General features: G+C 41.6%; 2 protein-coding genes across 2 annotated transcripts; both read right to left on the bottom strand.

Moving 5' to 3' along the window:
- Nucleotides 1–689: 689 nt before the first annotated feature.
- Nucleotides 690–7203, bottom strand: sdr16c5b (short chain dehydrogenase/reductase family 16C, member 5b). Its single transcript, XM_080855432.1, has 7 exons — nt 7056–7203; nt 6186–6526; nt 4674–4805; nt 4349–4448; nt 4118–4262; nt 1692–1817; nt 690–1353 (listed from the first exon to the last, which is right to left on the bottom strand). The coding sequence occupies exons 2-7, from the start codon at nt 6504–6506 to the stop codon at nt 1257–1259; spliced, it is 921 nt and encodes a 306-aa protein (XP_080711558.1). The 5' UTR covers nt 6507–6526; nt 7056–7203; the 3' UTR covers nt 690–1256.
- Nucleotides 7204–11147: 3944 nt separating this feature from the next.
- penkb (proenkephalin b) lies at nt 11148–13277 on the bottom strand (the record flags this gene model as incomplete). Its single annotated transcript, XM_080854804.1, has 2 exons — nt 11148–11822; nt 13140–13277. 2 exons carry the CDS (start codon nt 13275–13277, stop codon nt 11148–11150), a joined length of 813 nt encoding a protein of 270 aa, XP_080710930.1.
- Nucleotides 13278–13825: the final 548 nt, after the last annotated feature.

The raw sequence follows: 13825 nt of genomic DNA, 5'->3' as shown, positions 1-13825 counted from the left end.
GGCTAATTACACAACAGAGAGCATGGTGGGCAATCTGGATGGTATGAATGCTATGCAACAGTATTGTCCAACTGCTGCAGTTTGGCCACTAGATGGTGCTGCAGTCATTCCAACAAAACACCTTTCTTCAGGCAAGGATAATCCTTGGTCCACCACGTCATTTAAAATATGCATTAACTGTCAAAGCAAAGGACAGAGAGCAATGATTACACATAATTCACACCTTACCCTATTTCTCCTGATCATACATTTACCACTCAAACTCATACCCCCTATCGTACACACGTTCACCAAGTCGTGAAGAGGTATAATTGTGTATGCAGTTATATAAAATGCCATATGAGGATTTAGAACCTCCTGCCATAAAGGCCTGATTTTAAATTGGAAATGGAATGAGCACTGTTGGAAGAATTTATGTTGTTGTAGCCATTGAACTCTGAATGTTCTCTTTAAGTATACATTCTCTGCACGATTAAAAAGGAAGGATTGCCGACTCACAGGTAGGCAATGATCGCAAATATCCCGACCACTCCTTACATTAGGACTCTACAAGGGCACAGACTGGACAAAACAATTTCACGGTCTGTTTCACCCAAGGCAGATATCTATCTCACTCACAGTGTGTGGATGTGTGAGTTAAACACTTTGATGAAAGAATGATTTGATGGTTAGATGAAGATATTTTATGAGACCTAAGTGGTCAGCAAAGATGATGTACTTCACACTTCACAAAGCAATTAGTCACATTACTACAGGTAAAAAGAATGAAAAAAAAAAGATTTTTTAAAAATCACTTAAAAGAGAAAATCCTACATGACATATAATGCATTTTACCATGCATTTGTGGACGGCATCTGTATAAAGTTTCTGATTAATGTATTGTTATTAATGGGTTGATGGTACAAACCCTGAAATATGTGAATATGGCATACATTTTTTTCCTTCATTATATTCCATTCAGATTTTTCTGTCTTTGTAAATATCGAGCAGCTTTCTGAATGGGCATTACCTTCATAAAAAATGTCTGACCATCTAGTCAGTTATAGTACAAACCCTGAAATACGTGAATAGGGCACAGATACATTTTTTTCCTTCATTATATTCCACTCAGATTTTTCTGTCTTTGTAAATATCGAGCAGCTTTCTGAATGGGCATTACCTTCATAAAAATGTTTTGACCATCTAGTCAGTTAATCGCTCTTTGCAATGCATGTGAGTTGACTTCAGTTCAGTTAATAAGTGCTTTTTCTTCAGGGTCACTCAATCTTCTTAGCACGACCTTTGAATTCTGACATGAAGTCAAATGCTCCCAGATACTGTCCAAGCAACACGCCCAGCTTTGTGGGCAACATGCTAAAAGAGGTAAAAGAACACACATAGAGAGTTATGGAACTATAGAACAAATAACACTCGATGAGAATAACACACAAATACACACATACAGCTTTACATGCTAACACTAACCCTATCAGTTTTGTTTTTAAAGTCATTCCTGTTTTTAATCCACATCTAGGGGTAATAAACAATGGATGTTTGAGTGCCTAGAGGCAGTCACTGCAGTAGCACATCTGAGAAAAAGTCACTAATAAGTACAAGATAGATGTTCAGAACTACCATAATGGCTGCATGTATATTTGTTTGTTTTAGGTGACACCATGGAGCCCCAGGGGGAGAGTTGAGAGGTCACTCACTTCTTCATTGCAATGACCGTGTAAAGAATTCTTGGCATGTACAGATACACCTGATCCCTCTGAATGGCGTCTACAATCTTTCTGCACACATAATCTGGTTGAAGAATGGGCATCAGAATGGGCCACCTGCAACACAACAAAGTACTGATGAGACACTCACACGCCTCCAAACACACACCATCAACCCATCAGTAACAATCCAGTAATCAGAAACTTTGTTTATACAGAGAGAAAACGCTGACGGACAAAGGGTTAACAAAAGGAAAGAACCAAGACACACATACACACAGAGAGATAGAGACAGACAGACACAGATACACACGGAGAGACAGAGACAGACACACACACACATACACACACACACAGAGACAGAGACAGACAGACACACATACACACTCACACACAGAGAGACAGAGACAGACAGACAGAGACAGACAGACACACAGAGAGACAGAGACAGACAGACACACATACACACAGAGAGACAGAGACCGACAGACACACATACACACACACACACACACACACAGACAGGCACACATACACACAGAGAGACAGAGACACACACACATACACACAGAGAGACAGACAGGCACACATACACACGGAGAGACAGAGACAGAAAGACACACATACACACAGAGAGACAGAGACAGACAGGCACACATACACACGGAGAGACAGAGGCATAGATAGACAGACACACATACACACAGAGAGACAGAGACAGAAAGACACACATACACACAGAGAGACAGAGACAGACAGGCACACATACACACGGAGAGACAGAGACAGACAGACAGACACACATACACACAGAGAGACAGAGACAGAAAGACACACATACACACAGAGAGACAGAGACAGACAGGCACATATACACACGGAGAGACAGCGACATAGATAGACAGTCACACCTCTCAAAATTTTACTTCAAAACTAAAATCAAAGCCCATGTATTCCTTTCAGAGAGATCATTGCGAGTCAATTTGTGTTCAGAGGAGTGCCTTGTAAACAATAGAGATAGTTGCTTTTTGATTATATCAATAACACCTGCTTCATAAACATTAGAAGAGTTCAGTTATCTTTTCCTGCTACACATTTTTGTGTATGTCTGTAAGGTTTGAAGCCCGAATAATTTTATTTTCATACAAATGTGGTCAAACAAACAGTAGAAAACAGGCTCTGTGGTGTTGCTTACAATGGTTAGTTTCAGTATATGTTTATAAACTATACATAACTTCTGTAATGAAGCATATCTCTGACCCAAATTGATGTTTTAAGTTGAAGAGCTAGTAACTCATACTTGTCCTTATTTTACAAGTGCCCTTATTTTCCCCATATATACTGTGTTTTGAATACTATCTTGTTTCTTACGTGTGTGCTTGCGTCATATCTTTATTTAGAAAGAAATGTTTGTGTAAATAGGGTAGTCTAAATAAAGGCTGAATAAATTACAAACACACACACACACACACACCTCACTCACACACTCACACTGAGATGAAAGGTGACATGGGAGCCATGTCTTAGGGCAGGAGGATTCCTGACCCTGCCCGCCTGTCAGTCACAATCACTCGCTCCTTCGCTCACTCTCCCTCTCCTCCCTGTCTGAAGGTGTTCTCAGGTGTCAGACCTGAGCCTCTTCTGACCCTCGGAGGTGACTGGGCAACCTGGGCTGCTTCCAGACCTGACTCCTGTTCCTCCATATTATCAATGATATGACACGGAGAGCAAATCTACAGTCACCTGTCTAAACACTGCAAATCAACAGGCATGTTTAAGGCCCAGAGTTGGTGACTCAATCAAGGGACAAACAGGAGTCTAACATTTAAGAACTATTTTTTTTTAATCTACATGACCTAAACTTCAGTCAGCTTTTTGGTCAATGTTTGCTCTTAATAGCTCCTCTTTTCATGTTTATTCATATGAATATGGATAATCTATATCCTTACTATATACAGCTTTAAAACGACACTCTTACTTATACTTTTCAACTTTACAGCATAATACTGCAATGCTTTCTCATGGTGCGATACATGGTTTTATTGCTTAAACCACACATTTTAGCAATGTACCTACATTTTCTCAAATCTCATTTTAACATGGCTTCAGTGATTAACTGACGTATGACTCTGCTTCTCCTTCCTCTGAGCACGTATCTACACTATCTGTTTTGCATACCACTTCTACCACTTCCTCACAAGACACATGAGGAAATCAGGAAACAGGAGTTGCTGGTGCGGCTCTTTGAAACTACATCATGCCTCACATTTTTCTGCACCCACAGTTCTCTACTGATTTGCCACAATACAAACATCCTTTTGTTAGGCTTTCTAAATTGAAGGAAAAAATGTAATGAAAAAGAGCTTGCACACACACACACACACACACACACACAGAAAATATCCAATGTGAATTACTTTGTATTGGCTCCATCAAACATGCCCGTGTTGATGAAGAACGGACAGACAATGGTGGTCTTCACCCCATCCACTCCTGTGGCCAGTAGCTCCAGAGCCATGGACTCCGCAAAGCCCACTGCAGCAAACTTACTGGCACAGTAGTCTGCAAACAAGACAAGGGTGAAGGACTGAGCATGTGTTTTTATGCAGCCATTTGCCTACGTGAGTGTGAATGAAAGTATACGGTACCTGCTAGTGCATTAACTCCAATCAGTCCAGCAGAGCTAGCAATGCTAACAAGGTGACCATGGTTACCCGCAATCATTGCCGGGAGAAACGCCTTGTAGGTCTATGTTAAACAGACACACAAAATAATCATCACAGGTTTATTCTTAAGTAAATGACTCACTAAAGACGAAAAGCTAAATTAATTACTGCGTAACTACATAGTTGAATTATGCAATTGAATAAAAGCTTGCCTGTTTTGATGTTGTTTAAGAAACAGTAAAAAAAGACTACTGTTTATTGCCACACCATAAAATAAAACAAACATTGCTACAGGATACACACTTACCCAGAAGTGTGCCATGCTGTTAACCTGGACTGTCTTCTCTATAAGGGCATCTGGAGATTCCAGAAACTTCTTTCCCGTTACAATACCCGCATTGTTGATCAGAATGGTCACATCACCTACTTCTCTTTTGACCTGATGAATGCAAACACATCACACTGAAATTTGCACACATATCACACATGCTTCATATTAAATAGGTTTGCCATGTCCACTCTCAAATGACCTCGTGACCCTAAAGTTCAGTCAGGGTCATTAGGCGCTCTTCCACTGCAGAAACTTGCAGGATGTTTTAGGGGGGCGGGCACCTTTGTGCGGTTTCCAATTGCAGTGATGGTTGAAGCTTATTGGTTTAATCAGGACGTGAGTGGAAGTCAACAAACGTGACCATTTTCTAAATCAAAAACATTTATCAGAGGTTACGTACTTATGCTAAATAAATAATTACGTACATAGTTAACTAGTTGAGGTTACAGTCACTGAATAAACACAAGCAAAATGTCAGCTGAAATATAGGCTTTAGTTAATTATCGTGGAGCTGGTACATTTATTTATCAAGTAATTACAGCTGGCATGAAACCAGCATCAAACTATCCCACAATTCTGGTTTTGGAGCAGTTTAGGGTATCTACTGACCTCTATTCATTCAATTTAATCTTATTCGAGATAATGTTCCTTTGTTCTTTGTTTTAAATGTAGATTTATCTGAATTTCATCCATAGATTTTGTTCATTCTTCGTTTCTACAATTTTAACTTTTGTGTAGCCTATACTGTATGTTTCTACTTTAACTGCTCAACGGCATTCAGCAGTCTCAGTGTGCTGTTGTTTTGTTTAACTAGTCCTTGTACACACTTATGTCTCTGAACGGACTTAATGCATGCTACCTCCTTCACTTCATTGTCTACATTCAGCTGCCACTAAGCTCCACATTCTCTTTGTCTCATTACCTGTCTATTGTGAAGACAAAACCATTCAGAGCATTTCAACTCCCTTGTACCTGTCTTGTGTTCTCAGAGAAGAACAACTATGTGCTCTTTAAAAAATATGTCTCAAGGACAGCACACTGAAATCTATTCTCTTTTTTACTGGGGTGGTTGTTATAATTGCAATTTGATTGACTCTCCTACCCGCCCACTACCTCCAGACCCTCATCGCTTCGGGAGCATTTACTATCTGTCAGACTTCTACTGTGTACACTGAACACAAGATGGCTGAGTACACAGCAAACAGCATTGGCAGGGTGGGAGTGGCCCCCCTGAGCAACACGATATTGGTGGTTATGCAAAGGAAGAAGGACAGATAAAAGGAGAGAAAATCCCAGCTGTCTTCCGGCTAGTCACTCCTCTTTGTCCCTTGTTTGAGTGATAACATCAAGTAGGTAGTCAATTCCTGACAAAGACTGAGGTCATCATCTCACAGTTTTGTGAGAAAACATGTTTTGAGGGTGTGTGTGTGTGTGTGTGTGTGTGTGGGTGTGTGTGTGTGTTTGTGTGCGCTGCTGAGGTTGTCTCACCTGGTCGGCTACCCGGTAGACCTCTGCACGATCACTGCAGTCACAGACGTAAGTGTTGGCCCTGTTGCTGTGCTGCTCCATGAGGAGTCGAGCCGTCTCCTTGGTCCCCTCCGCGTTGATATCCCATAACACAAGTCTGGCACCAAGCCTAGCAAAGTCCAGTGCCAGGAGCCGACCAATGCCACTCCCCGCACCGGTAATCAGAACTATCTCCCCAGTGACACTTTTACGCCGGACAGGAATAACCATCCGGACCACGTTCTCCAGGTTATAATACAGGGTCATAACGAGCACCTGCAGTGTCTCCAACAGGAAATTCATGCTGGACAATGGATGGAGTCCTGCCAGTGAAACATAAGCTTGGGTTACTGACTGTGTGTGTGACAAGCATTTTGTCTTTATAAGTAGATGAAAATAACTACAAAATGCATCATGAACAGTTTGCTGTTGGTTAGCAAAGATATGATTCTAAAACACTGCCATAACCACAACCACAAGGTATCAGTAGTGTGCATCTCTGTACAAAGGTGTGTCAATATTGACTATTAAGCATATTATGATTTATGGTACAGAGCGAGTTTTCATGCTATTCTTGGTAGACCAAAGTACTCTCTTTCTCTCCGTCTCTCTCTCTCACACACACACACACACACACCTAAAAGTACTTTACCTTGGACAAACTCAAAAGTTATGATCGACAGTTAAAGCGTTCCGTTTAGCGAAAGCAAAAAAGTAATGACGTGATGTCCGTATAATTGGCTGTCTGAACAATAAGGCCTCATCACAACATTACTCTCCCCATCACCACAATAAAATCTTGACAGCGTAAGAAGCGTACGGGTTTGGTCATCTGTTACAGAAACTACTTACCTCTCACGTATCAATTAATCGACTCGAGATTATGACATTGAAGAACAAGACCTATATCTTTTATATCCGCGATGAAGTTCACAACCTTTGGACCTCTGCTTTCACTGCGCTCCGTGTTTAAATCGACTCAAAGTTCAAAGAACCTTACGATTTGTAACGGGACAGGATGTGAAAGGCGTGGTCTCATTTTAACTACTTAGTTCCCAGAAGCTCTTATTACGCTGCCAGTGGACAGACCATTCTTCAGACCATTCTTCAATCTTCAGCGGGAAGAAATTATGTTTGGGATGTACAAGAGCCGTTGAGGTTTCCTCTTAGCCCTCGATCAGAACTCATCAATTAGTGATAGCATTTGGTCTTCTTTGTCCATTAGTGCTCTTCATGTTTACATTGTAGTCACTAACGTTGTATTCTTGACCTCGTGCCACTACTGAACTCTGCCTCGATGCAATGCATTATGGGTAAATCTATTTCTCCATCTCACACACAAGCCACACAATTTATTTCTTAATCAGCACATTTATTTATCGTTCAGATTTCAACAGACCTTCTCTTGTTGTAAACAGATTATATCCATGCTGATTGCTTCGTAGGCCCAGCCTATCTGTTTATTTCTTACAAATGAGCGATAGAAACATGCACCTGCCATATTGTTCGGTCTGAAATGGCAGTTAGGACTTCTAAAAGCCAGCGTCTATCTGACACATGAGTAGGCCTACAGCTGAGTTTTAGAGTTTTATTTTCTATCTTATGTTATGCAATTGATGTAGCCTATTAAAAAAATAATTCTTAATCGTTATGCACTCTTTCCCTGTTTTAATGTTCATTTTATTTTATGCACTTTATTCTAGTTTTTATGTTTTATATTTATTTGATAATTATTATATTCTTTTTGTGTGTGGATCACTCTGCATGTAATTTCTTTGTGCTCGTTATTTCTTTGCTGTTAAGCACTTTGACTCATCATTATTACTCAACAACAAACGGAATAAAAAACCTACTTGAATATCTATCTTTGTTGTAAAAGGTAAACTGACATATAGAGGTATACTGGCTAGGCTACTCCTGCTAACAGACAAGTGTAATTGGTTAAAGAATGCTGCTTTTGTCAGTGGTTTTTATGTGCTTATTCAAAGAACAATTATTGATTCTGTGAAAAATACACATTGAAATGATATACTAAAGCTTACATGTATGGTTGTACTCTGGTTATAGCAACCATATAGAAAACCCATGACAACACATTATATTGTCATACCACTGTTATAATGGAAAACCTTAGTGCTGACTGGATTCACTTGCAGTTTTGTTTACATTTTGATAAGAATTGGAATAAAGTTGACCCTTCCTGTTAGCCTGACGATGTCATACTCATAATTCTAGTCAGAATATGAGTCTGATGCTGACCCATTGGGCTGTGATTATGGGGCGTGTTTCAACGAACCAGGAAAGAAAATGCCTCTTCGCTGAATTGGATACCTAGAACCAATAAGAGCAATGTAGTATGACCATCTGATACATTAAACTTTTACCTGATCCCGTAGGATAGGAAGGACGGCAAAAACATCTTTTCAATCGACAAATGCCTTAATCGCGTTTCTCTGTTCCTCTTTCAAAATGAATGCGCCGTCAATATCTGTGAGATATGCTTGTTCCCGTTAATCTTATTAGCAGTGAGGCTAGCTAGCTACTATGTGTTTTAAGTGATTTTTGGTCTAAGCTTTAGCAATAACCTTACAATAATGGTCTAGAGAGCTTTAGTTAAAACAAACAATACTCTGCAACACGAATGTTGCAGAGTATTGTTTGTCTTAACTAAAACTAACCGAGTCAATGTAGACATTTAAAAAGTTGTGTAGATAGCTTAATTCACATAAAATATTTCCCACTAACAGGCCGAGACGCCGCCATCTTTGTTCTATTTCAAATCTACCGGTTAATTCAACTCAAGCGTTGGTTGATCATCTGTCCCTCATCGTATAAAGCCCGCGTTGACAATTTCATTGGTCAGATCGTTTAGCTGAAAACTGATATTGTCTCCCAACTAGCTCAAAGCCAGACCAAATCTCCCAGAACAAAAATTTTGTGGGCGGGGTTTGGGCTGGTATCCAGGGTACCTTCCTGTAGCATAACACTTGTTTTCCTTATCAGTGAAGTTGAAGTTTATTTTATACTGCTCTGCGCATATCCATTGAGTTAACTGCTCCCAACTACCATCTTTTAGACATGATTGATTGTAGAGATGTCTTAAAGTTACTATGAACACATACATTCACTACAGAAGCTGCAGATGGATATGAAGACAGAGGCTATAAATTCCCTGGAGTCCCTCAAATATTAGTCAAAGGGGAACACTTTTGTGAAAGACTGAGGATGACTTGTGGCCTTGATGGTGATGAGCAACGTTTCATCATATCTGCTTTTGGAATTTTATTCTTGCTGTGCAATCTGAAAACAATTAATAACCAGATAAAGTTTGAAAAGAGCTTAGCACATTGCACTTTAACCTTCACACGTTACAACACAACACAGTGTAGGTCGGGTACACTGCAAATTCACCTTATTCATAAGGATTGCCAGATATGACACGACAGAGATAGACCGATCATTTTAACTAAATGTTTACACACTGCATTTGTTTGTGTGTGTATGTAATGAAAATGTATTGTGTTCAGAATGAACTGAAGAAAAGTTGGTTAATTTAGCTGTTGTGATGTATTTGTAAAACTAAATCTCCTACAGTCACTGTGTCTTTAAATGAAGGTTTATTGTGTTCCACCTTGATTGTATTCTGACCTGACTCTGATGACGCTAGCTCATAAATAGAAAGAGGTTTTAAAAAGATCAAGCATGATGTGTAACCATGATGTCATGATGTCTCATAAATACCATGTGGGCAAGTGACGAATGGAATAGAAAAGGAGTGGGGTGGCGAGAGTGAATAATAAAGTGAAAGGGCATATTGATTATTGCTCCTCACACAGCAGCCCAAGCATTGTATCGGGTCTCCATAATGATGGCACCAATATCCTGCATTCCATTTGCGACCCTTTTAAAGCGTGGAGTACGTTGATCAAGCGATTATGCCTCACGACGCCGAGTTTAACTACAGCCCCTCTCCGACTCAACGGCCATTACTGCTCTTTTATGAGTTGGGTAGAGAGATGAAAGAGATGGGGGCGGCGGAGAAGCAGAGGAGGAGGGAGAGTATATCAGAGATGTTGTTCTCCACCCCATTACTCCCAAATAGAGCCGAGAGCACCCACCCAGAAACCTGTGATGAATGCAGGGAGACTGCGGTGATGGAGAGTCCTGTCACCGTCAAAATTGACATGTTAATTCACGAGTCACGCCAGAGTGTGCAGTCAGACCACTTTATTTCATCTGTACAGCTATGTGATATAGACAGGAGACACATCAATAAAAAAAAGACAAATGCATACAAAAGAGGTATGTGGAACTTTAACCACAAATTAGAACAAACTCAGTTCCACTAACATTCAACAGAGGTCTGTGCAGTAGCAGAAGCAGGAGCACTCATAAGGGATTATGTGTAAAAGTGTGACAGTTTTGGTTCGAACATTTGAGATTGTGGAGCATTCTGCAGTACGCAACTGTTGTCAGGGTAACAGTAATGCTTTGTTTTAACTGGTAGCTTCATTAAATGTGGATTGTGTGGAGTATGTGTTTCAATGCAATACAACATGCAGCAGTTAAGGAGAGTGTTTCTGTGAAGAGAAAGAAAAAAAGGGACAGATTAATAGATAGACGACTGGGCAAAGCACTGAGAGATGAGAACTGTGTGTGTGTTTGTGTGTGTGTGTGTGTGTGTGTGTTTTTGCATATGTGTCTGTGTACATACATGCACGTGTCTGTGTTTCGCAATCAGAGTGTACACCCGTACACATGTGCATGTCTTGAGTCTTCGCAAAAGGGAGTCAGGAAGGGGAGCATGGACCAAAGAAGAAGAAGAAGAAGATTCAACAGGAGCTGCATCAGGACCAAGCAGAACAGGACCAGACCAGAGTTGACACAAGAAGAACAGGGGCGAAACAAAAGACGTCTCAATCGATCGATCAGTCTGTAGGCAGCTCAGTATCCCATGAATCCTCCATACCTCTTCTCCATCTGTGGCTCTTGCTCTTCTTCCCCCTCCTCTTCCTCCACCCCCTCCTCCTCCCCTGGGGAGCGCCTCATGAAGCCCCCGTATCGCTTGCTCTCCTCCAGCCACTCGGGCCAACCCACCCGTCGCATGAAGCCGCCATAACGCTTCTGCAGGGGTCGTGCCCCATTCAGTGAGTCATAAAGCCCAGCCCGCCGCATGAAGCCCCCGTAGCGTTTGGCTATGCCCTCGCCGCCGGCCTCCTCCCCGCCCTTGGCACTGAGCAGCTCCCTCAGCACGCTGAGAGTGTCGACCCCCTTCTCTCCGTCTCCCCTCTCCGTGCGAAAGGTCAGGATCTCTCGGCCGTGGTCGATGTCGTCAGGCTCCAGGCCGTACGTCTCGTCGCTCTTCTTCATGAACCCGCCGTAACGCTTCATAAACCCGCCGTAGCGCTTCATGAAACCGCCGTAACGCTTCATAAAACCGCCGTATTTCTTAGCCAGCTGGTGCAGCTGGGAGTCCTGCTGCTGCTCCGGCTCGGTGGGAAGGTCCTCGCTCTCGGCAGCGGCAGCCGTGGCAGCTGTGCTGGAGCTCTGCAGGAGGTCTCGACACGGACCCCATGAGCTGCCGCCGGAGAAGTCGGCCGCGCACTGCCACATGCACATCTGGTGAAAGCACACAACGGGTAAATGAAAATGAGAGTCATTACATTTGATGTGCCTCGCTGTTTTTCAGGCTGTGGTTGTGATCTGACCATACACACACATCACTGTGCACATCAAAGGCTTTTAAGGCCCTGGCTCTCATTTGTGCACACACCCACACACACACACACACACACACACACACACACACACACACACACACACACACACACACACACACACACACACACACACATAAACACACAGAAAAGTAAACCCACATTCATTCTAGTGTTTTAAACCATTCAGGAACCCAGGGACCTCGAATGTATATAATTACCATAATTTAGTGCACAGAGCAGGGAACAAAAAACAGTGGACACCAGGGTGTTTTGACATATGACCAATCGAGCATGTGTGTGTGTGTGTGTGCGTGTGTGTGTGTGTGTGTGAACATGTGTTCTACCTAATGCATTGCCTTCTCTCGGCACTTTTATGTTGTGTATTACTGCAGCCTGCTGGCACAAAGTAGAACTGAAGAGACACTCCCTTTCTTATCTCTCTCTCTCTCTCTTTCTCACTCTCTCTCTCTCTCTCACACACACACACAAACACACAATTGGGAGCCACTACATTAAAATATCAAATTTGAGCTTATGCACAGATCAAAGCATCAGCAAAATGATTCATGTTGCCTGACTCCAAGTCACATTTGATTTATGTAAATGTCACCAGACTTGTTTCATATTTAAATGAATTTAGTCCAATGTGATATCATGGTCATTCTGATGTTTGTGTCTATGGGCTACTCTTATTCAGGACCACCCTAAATTAAAACAATCCCAAACCCCATGAAAAGGACACTTGAATGTAGGCCTACTTGAATGTACTGGTCGAATCACATTTTGTGATTGCATTTTTAAATGGTAGACAGATCTAAGACGCAAAAAAAATAAACTATTTTAATGGTTTAATTTAAAACGAAATGGATTCACTGCTATTATATGATTACAAATACTAAATGGCGTTTTAGGAAATTGCGTGATCCTAAATCCGTGTGGATAGCATATGTTTACAAAAAGACAGATAAATGGATTATGAAGATTTTTTCAAATAAATAGGGTTGCAACTTATGAAATCAAAGCGCTGCTTTTGTATATGTACATTTTTCTTACATCTCCATTGTGGCTAAAGAGAGACTTTTGCGAAAAGACGGCATTGTTTTACGCACCATGTTCTCCATCGATCACTCACGACGCGCTGGAATAAAGGAATAATTTCCCTTCTTACAAAACAAGTTAAGTTGTGAGACAGAGGTCAGATAATAACTGTACTTACAGTTGGGTTGATGTCGGATTTTCGGAAGCTCTCCTGCACTGCGCAGTATGCACAGTCGGTGCCACAGTCCGCTTGAGCCGTAAGCGCGAGGTATGCGCTTAGGATAGCCAGACAACAGAAGTTCACCGGTACCGCCATTGAGCTGAACGGATGATAAATACTTTAGTATAGATATCAGATATGAAAGCTCGTTTTCAAAACGTTAAAACACAACAGCAAATAAATACAAACAGATTACGTGTTGCATTTTACGCCTTGTCTTAGGATATACTTGTCAAAACAATGTAAAGACTTTTCCCGCACACAACATATCATATACATTTATCATTTAGTACATGTGCTAAAATTCTGCATCATGAGGCCCAACTTGGATACTTACTTCCTCTGAATTGCCCGATCTGACGGTGCCCTTAACTTCTGTTGCGCTCCGATGTGGGCTTCGTCTTGCAGACCAAATGAAGATCCCCAAGCTCAACAAACCGGACGCAAGTGTGATTGTCAAGGGGTGCGTGTATTTGAAAGACAGAGAGAGAGAGTTTGAAAGCGAGAGAGAAGCTCAGCACAGCGCAGTCACTGTTTAAATTGCGTCAGTCTCGGGAGCTTTGCGCAGCAGTCGGCTCTATCCTACATCAGAGCCCGTTTACACACGACCTTGCTGTCTTGTGTGAGCGCAGTCTCATCTTAAA

Source organism: Sprattus sprattus (assembly GCF_963457725.1).
Source record: "Sprattus sprattus genome assembly, chromosome: 17".
In the NCBI taxonomy this organism is placed as follows: domain Eukaryota; kingdom Metazoa; phylum Chordata; class Actinopteri; order Clupeiformes; family Clupeidae; genus Sprattus; species Sprattus sprattus.
This window is presented reverse-complemented; position numbering and strand designations above follow the sequence as displayed.